Source organism: Laccaria bicolor, genomic scaffold (assembly GCF_000143565.1).
Source record: "Laccaria bicolor S238N-H82 LACBIscaffold_10 genomic scaffold, whole genome shotgun sequence".
In the NCBI taxonomy this organism is placed as follows: domain Eukaryota; kingdom Fungi; phylum Basidiomycota; class Agaricomycetes; order Agaricales; family Hydnangiaceae; genus Laccaria; species Laccaria bicolor.
In genome coordinates, this window is record NW_001889881.1 from 987,284 (window position 1) to 994,801 (window position 7,518).

General features: G+C 47.1%; 1 protein-coding gene across 1 annotated transcript; it reads left to right on the plus strand.

Annotated features, from left to right (window-relative positions):
• Nucleotides 1-1,490: 1,490 nt before the first annotated feature.
• On the plus strand, nucleotides 1,491-7,080 carry LACBIDRAFT_326617 (uncharacterized protein; the record flags this gene model as incomplete). The annotated part of the gene is made up of 25 exons (XM_001880248.1): nucleotides 1,491-1,571; nucleotides 1,687-1,775; nucleotides 2,128-2,192; nucleotides 2,334-2,428; nucleotides 2,459-2,492; nucleotides 2,713-2,763; nucleotides 2,868-2,958; nucleotides 3,010-3,142; nucleotides 3,165-3,528; nucleotides 3,578-3,744; nucleotides 3,890-3,937; nucleotides 3,988-4,028; nucleotides 4,079-4,246; nucleotides 4,295-4,375; nucleotides 4,426-4,545; nucleotides 4,601-4,735; nucleotides 4,895-4,989; nucleotides 5,120-5,131; nucleotides 5,155-5,240; nucleotides 5,291-5,359; nucleotides 5,504-6,353; nucleotides 6,381-6,470; nucleotides 6,523-6,707; nucleotides 6,762-6,934; nucleotides 6,990-7,080. The coding sequence occupies 25 exons, from the start codon at nucleotides 1,491-1,493 to the stop codon at nucleotides 7,078-7,080; spliced, it is 3,414 nt and encodes a 1,137-aa protein (XP_001880283.1).
• Nucleotides 7,081-7,518: the final 438 nt, after the last annotated feature.

A 7,518-nucleotide genomic window follows, 5' to 3' on the forward strand; every position in this document is an offset into this window, starting at 1 on the left:
ATGGGAAAAGCAGACACTACTAATTTTATAGTCTTTGTCTGACCTTTGTGGTCTATGTCCGACTTTTGTAGTCTATAAATAAACTTTGTAGGCTATAACTGACTTTTGTAGTATATCAGCAATCTTTTGTAGTCTGTCAGTGTCAATTACCCTTTTAGGGCATGTACCTTCCTTTTTGGGTGAAATTTCCCATGATACAATAGTTGTAGCCCCTTCTCTTAGCTTTCTAAATCTGTTGAAATCATGTTGTTTAGTGTTCTTTTCATGTAGAAAAATGCAAAAAAAAAAAAAAAAAAAAACATGCCACTTTTGAAAACATTTTACCTCATATCTCCACAATGAAAGCACTTTAGGACATAATTCCAACTGATTCAGGAAGCTATGGTGAAGAGCTACAACTTTTGTTTTTTTACCATTTTTGGAAATTGGTCATGTGACCACCCTCCCAATGCGGACCATAATAGCTATTTTATTGCTATCATGGAATATAATGAAAAATCATAATGATAGCCCTGGGGGTAGATATGAAATTGGAATGAAATATTGAGAGATACTCAATGAAAAATCCCAATGAAAGCTGTGGAACATTCAATCAAAGTGCACATCATTAATTATGAAAGAAGCAATGGATGCATATAACCTAGCCAATGAAATATTTATTGAAATGCACAATGAATGCACCCAGAATTGATAATGAAATATTTAATGAAAGTGCACAGCATTAATTAATGAAAGGGGAATGAAAATGGTTGAAATTCCTAATGAAATATACAATGAAAGCACACAGCATTAATTATGAAAGAGGCAATGAATACACCTGACCTAGAGAATGAAATATTTATTGAAATCACACAACATTACTTATGAAAAGTACAATGAAAACATCCAATATTCCTAATGAAATATTCAATGAAAGCGCACACCATTAAATATGATAGAGGCAATGAATACACCTGACATAGTCAATGAAATATTTATTGAAATTACACTGGATTGATTATGAAAAAAGCAATGAAAGCACCGAAAATTCCTAATGAAATATTCAATGAAAGTGCACACCATTAATTATGAAAAAGGCAATGAATACACCTAACCCAGTGAATGAAATACCTATTGAAAGCACACAGGTTTAATTATGAAAAGTACAATGAAAGAACTGAACAGCTTCAATGAAATATTCATAGAAAGCGCATGATAATAATTATGAAAGCTCCTAAGAAATGTTATGAAAGGGTCCTGTGGTCTTTGCCTACATTTTATGAAAAGAACATAGCCTTTATGAGAAAGAAAGACACAGGACACACCTATGAAAGGCCTTTCATAAAACTTGTGGACTTATACACACAGCTCTACAGGCAAGTGCCTTGGTTTTATGATAAAGGTGGTAGCCACTTGTGAGGAAGGTGGGTTGAAGGTGGATCGACAAGGAGTCAAAATTCACCCAAACCCATGGAACGACAAGGAGTCAAGTTCCCGGAAGGATAGGTAACATGCAACGGAAGACTCACTGTTTTGAGGCACGTCTTGGTTTGGCGCACACCCTATCGTGGATGAGGAAGAGGAGTGGAAATGTAACGGAACGGAATAGAATAGAATTGATCCCAACAACAATCACGTTGTTCAATGGTATCACGTGTACATCAGACGCCTTACAATTGTACCTACGAAACTTGTAGTATGTAGTAGACCGCAATCGTGAAGGCCGCTGACATTGTACTAGCTGTATTCAGTAGCGAACACCACGCCGGTGAAGCAGTGGACGACGAGGAGCACAAGTAAGTGGAAAAACCTCCGAGTCTGGAAGCGTTACATCTAGATCTTGAATCTAATCAAAATCTGATCCGAGTCGTGTTATCTCCACTTTAACTCCACTCTTTCTCCGACACTTTTCCACTGCATTCCCTTGCGTCCTTTCTTCACCGTGGACGAAGTCGTCTTCTTAAACGTGAGTAACACCCTCTTCTCCCCTTGCCTACCTTCAAGCGCACCTGGATTCGACTCCTTGTCGTCCTCGTTGCGATGGCCTTGACTACCTGTCGGCCCTTCAACGTTCCGGCGGTTTGACTCTTTGTCGCCGCTGTTCTCTCAAAGGTCTGGTTGGAACCAAATACTGACTGGTTCTAACAGAATGAAGGGTGCCAATCCCGTGCCGTCTCGTTGCCAAATTCCATGGACGGCTGGTCCTCTTAAACGTGAGTAACGCTATCTTCTCTCCTTGTCAACCTTCTGGCGCACCTGGACTCGACTCCTTGTCGTCCTCGTTGCGAAGGCTTTGACTCCCTGTCGGCCTCTCCTTCTGGCGGTTAGACTCTTTGTCGCTGCTTTTCACTCAGAGGGTATGCTTGAACACACTGCTCATTGTTTCTATCAGATTTCCCGTGTCGTTTCCTTACTGTCGTCAGATCAACGCGGCCCATCGTCAGTCCTGGTTAGTCCCGAGCCTCTTTCGCTGGCGTAGATTCCGGATTACAATTTAGCCGGACCTATTCATGGTATGTTTCGACGTGGAACTTGAAAGATTTCGATGTGCCTTACATTTCACACAGTTGGACCTCACGTTAAAATCCATACGCCCTCTGATTCAGTCTGCGACACCTTGTCTCCTCTCCATTAGTATAACGAGGCTCACCTAGAATATGGGAACCGTAATTGGATTTGGTATGTGTCATGGCAATGACGAATAATGAAGACCACTGACAACGCTTCATATAGATTTGTGCAAACGTACGGGGTCATTATCTCTTGACCCAACAACGCTGGCCAGTAAGCGCTGTATGCGCTGGTATTCAGTAACTTGTGCGTTGGGTAGGTTCCTTCTTTTTAAACTTCATCTCTCGTGCTAATTGCCACTCTCAGTGTACAACGAGGGGGCCTTGCTGTAAATATTGCCTACGAACGTGGTTACTGCCTCACGCTGCGTGGGTCAGCATCGCGGACAAGGAACGACGGTGTGCGACTGTAAGCTTCATTTGTCTCCATAACTTTCAGCTAATTCACCAGACTTTGCAGACGGATAATCACGTCCATTCGGAGTCACGTCCAAACAGAATCACGTCCAAACGGAATCTTCAATCACGTCCATTCGGAACATCTCAAGCCCCGTTGCGCTTCCTGCGGGAGAATCAACTTCGCCGTCTTCGGCGTACGTTTGGAGTCTCCCCAAGCCAGACGAACCAGCTTGCGGTCTCGTGTCATTCCCCTCAACCACTTGTTATGGCGGTCTCCTCGACTCCCCGTTGGTCATGCATCACACAGCGCTCAAATCGCAGGCACCACTCTCGCCTCCCCCCATGCAACCTACGTCGACCCTGGCCTTGCCACCAACCGACGCTTTTCACGTCACACATGCCGCGTCATCATCATCCTCATGTCTCTCTCCCATTTTATCTGCGCAGTGCCTCTCTCATATATTATCTGGCACAGACTCGCTGGACAGCACCGATCCCACATCATCTTCTTCATACCAATCCACCTCGTGCCTGAAGTCTGAAGGCGTAGACCCTCTGCTCTCGCCTCTCTCTCTCCAGAGTGGGACAGCAACAGCATTTCCCACATGCAACCCCTCTGACCAGCGCAGTCAGTAACATCAGACCTCGCAGTAACCGGTTGGAGTCTCTGGAAACCCTCGACAATGACCTCATCTCGGGGGTATCTATATTACATCGCCCTTACCCTGACGCCCAAACATGCCACAATGCCACGGAAAATCCCTTTGGGTTAGCGTGTCCCTGGGCTCGCGTGGAAGTGAGAGTATATAGAAACACAAGTGGGACGCATTGCTGACCCAACCCACTCAAAAAGCCCTCCAATTTTTTTGGAACAAATGAAAAAACTAAATTTCACAACAAAAATGTCAGAACCTCGACAACTTCGCCCTCGTAAGTTGCAGCCCGTCGTTCTTCTACCCCCAGTGGGCAGAGGTAAGGCTTCCACTAAGGTAAGACACTCCTCTGTCACCGGTAGCCACGATGTTGAAAAAATTTGCAGAAGGGAGCGGGGAAGGCGGCCCAGAGTACAGACAACGAGAGGTGATTTATCACCCTTTGTGTTGAGGCCTTTCACCTCAAAGTAAATTTAGTGCGACAGATGCTGATACTGGCGGTAACGTCATTGGCAAGTCCGCACCCACTCTGGCGTCAGGTCCTCCTACCCGTAGCCGAGCCAGGAAGATCGTTGATCCTGTAGTCAACACCACCGTCAACGACCCACCTACTCCAGCACCTTCCCGGCCCAGTCGGGCCAAAAAGTACGTTTGCCGCTAAAGGGAAAAAAAGTCACTAATGCTTGGGTGTAGAAATAATCCCAAGGCCGTCAAGAAAATTCCGGTTAGTGAGTCTGATCCCAATGTGTCCGCGCCAATGGTGGACATCAACAGGTGAGGTCTTGGCAGTGATTGACGGGGGTGAGACTCATCCTGAACTTCAGGTTCATTGGGATGGAGGATGGCAACGAGCCCCTGGTCGACATTGAACCCAGTCAGTCTCTGGGACGTTCCACGGATGCGGCCAGTCAATTGACAGCACTGCCAAGCACCGACATTAATCGGTATTGCTCTCATACTTATTTCCTGACATTTTTTCACTGAAATCTATTATCCTAGATTGATGAACTTGGATCTCAGTAACTCCAAGCCCGGCATGGGAGAGAAGGATGCGCCATCTGAGATAAAGCCCAACTCCGCCGTGGTCAAGCTCACCCAGACGAAGTCATACCGCACGTACGGCGTCAAGCAAGTGTGCGTTCCTTTCCCTTGCTCAGGGCTCTTTGCTTGACTCCTTGTCGCGGAGAGTCCTCATCTGGGTGAAATTTGACTCCCTGTCGTTTCACTCAGGTTCAGCGTTAACTCCTTGTTCGCTGCTTCCGCATCTCCAATATTTCTCTTACATCTATATAGGGTCCTTGATATGGCTGATCCAGACGCAACACCCACCCAGAACCTTATCTCTCGTGGCAATCGGTTGGTTGCTAGGACATTGATACTAGTCGGATGTATAACTGACGATAATGCCAACAGAGTCATGGATAAACTGGCCGTAGCGGCTGATGACTTGTTCTATAACAGAGATCCCAAAAATAGGACTACGTTCTTGAACTCCACAGCTGTACATCATGCAGACAGTAAGGGGGGCAGGTGAGTGCTGGTCACGAGTTCAGATGTTGACGACATTGATATTCAGGCTCAGGGGAATGTCTGGGTCGATTGGCTTTGGCCTGCCATTGTCTGTCCAGGCCACGTTGATGTGAGTGTGTATGAAACGAGAATTTCCATCTTGTTCAACATGACTTGTAGTGCTGCATCTGCAAGAGTTTCCCCGCCAGCAGCGGGCCCGTTTTCAATCAATTCCACTCTCATTCCGACGTACGTATCTGAGACTGATTTAAGTTAGGGTGCTTGCTGAAAATGTTACAGGGATGATTCGTCAGGTTTTCTGCCCTCTTCACCCATTTCTGGCCCCACTCAGGCTGTGTCTCGTTCGTATGGTCTCTACACTTTACGCAATAGGCCCGACGTACCTCCGAACCAGAGTCAGGCGTTGGAGCAGAGTCAGGCGACGGAGACGAAGGAGAGCCAGGCAACGAAGATAAGCCAGAGCACGAAGCAGAGGCAGGTCACGAAGCAGAAGGCGGCCAGGATGCAGAGTCAAGCCAAGGCAGGGGCCAGCCTGCCCTCATCTTCCATGCCAAACAACGCCCTCAGGTGCAGTGCATACCGGACGACGAGCCTGATGCGGAGGCCAACTCGCAGATGGAGGACCAAGGTCACGTATATATAGAGTCTTCGTTGACTCCAAGTGACTACAGCCAGTCCAGGAAGGCTGAAAAGCTTCAACTTCAACATGCTCAAAAGACTCGGGGAATCGGCCACGACGAAATGAACACTGAGGAGGAGGAGGCCGATGACGAGTTGATCATGAAGGAAGTAGATGAGCAGGATTGGCGTCGTCGAATTAAGGAGAAAAAGCCATTGAAGAACCGTTCTCCACAGGGTGACAGATCCAGGGGGACGGGCAGTCACGTTCGGCATCGTTTGGTGAAGGGCAAACGACCTGCCGAAAGACCATCACCAGACAATATCGAGGCACGCAATGAAGGAGAGGAGTTCACACAGACTTTACGTCGTCTGGTGAAGAGTAAGCCACCTTCACGGACGCCTTCAGGAGACACTGAGGGATCAGGTGTGGAGGGTGCAGGCCAAAGTCCTCATGCACGCCCTGTCGCTAGCGCAAAGGCACTGGGAAAGAAACGTTCAAATCCTGCGCCGAAGGATAAGCACGGCCCTTACTCAGCTCGCGAAATGGATCAAGTCAAGGAGCTTGCAGACACTATCGTGGAATACTGCAAGAACATGGGCCGTACAGCCGAGTCTGTCCTATGAAAAGGGTGTTTCAATATCTCCCTTTCTCGTGAGCCATCCTGGTGGGACGTATGGCAGATGTACTTGCGTCAACAGAGTTACAATCCCCAACAGAGTACGTCTTTTATCTTTTGTCCCGATTATGAGGATTCATGGAATATTTTTAGCTGCCGGTCGCCCGTGGTCTACCCAGGCCTCACAGATGTACAAGATCCTCACGGAGAACCTTTCAGAGGACGAGCTGGCGGACTATCAGCAGAATATGCTCGTAGAGTTGGCAGAGGCTAGGCCGGAGGTTGAGCAGAACGAATTCAAGATGACGAAATCGGCTCTTAATCAAGTTCAAGACTTGGTGAGTTTTAAGACTTTATCTGCAGCAACTTTCTCTGATATTCTGATTTCATAGGCAACGGCGTTGGGAAGGGCGGACTTGGACGTGATCGGGGTAATCATTCCTCGGGATCCTGTGGCCAACCAGGCTGCTACCATCGTCACTGGCAATCATTTGCTGCAATGCGTCATCGAGCACAGTCAAGCGGACATCAAGAAATTACTTCATGCTTTGACAACGCTCCTTAGGTTAGTAATATAAGGATTATCAATTTATAACGTATATTGATCTTCGACTATGTAGGGGGATGGCCTCTAATCTTATTGACCCAGATACCGTGGACATCTCGAAATTGCTTGGAGTCGACGTGGGAACTTGGAGGCCACAAACCTAGAAGGCTCGAGCGCTTTGCCGCAGCCCCGTACCATTGAACCCAGGGAGCACACGAAGGTTTCGAAAAGTCTGGCCAAAAAAACAAAGTCCTCGAAAGGTGTCGCAAGCGCTTCCGACCCTGATTTAACTCGGCCAATGAGTGCCGTTCCTGCGTCTTATTGGAATTGCCGACCTGCGGAAACATCTCGACCTGTGGAAACATCTCGAGATTGTTCCAATACTTATCACTCCTCCACCTATTCCTACCGGACTCCTACTGGACTCCCGGATTCCTACTGGATTTCAACATTCTTTCCAAAAAAGCATTTTCACATTCCCCTCCTACTGGACTCCTATTGGACTCCTACTGGACTCCTACTGGACTCCTACTGGACTCCTACTGGACTCCTACTGAACTCCAATTGAACCTAAACAAAGTGAATACAAGTTCAGAGAGGAA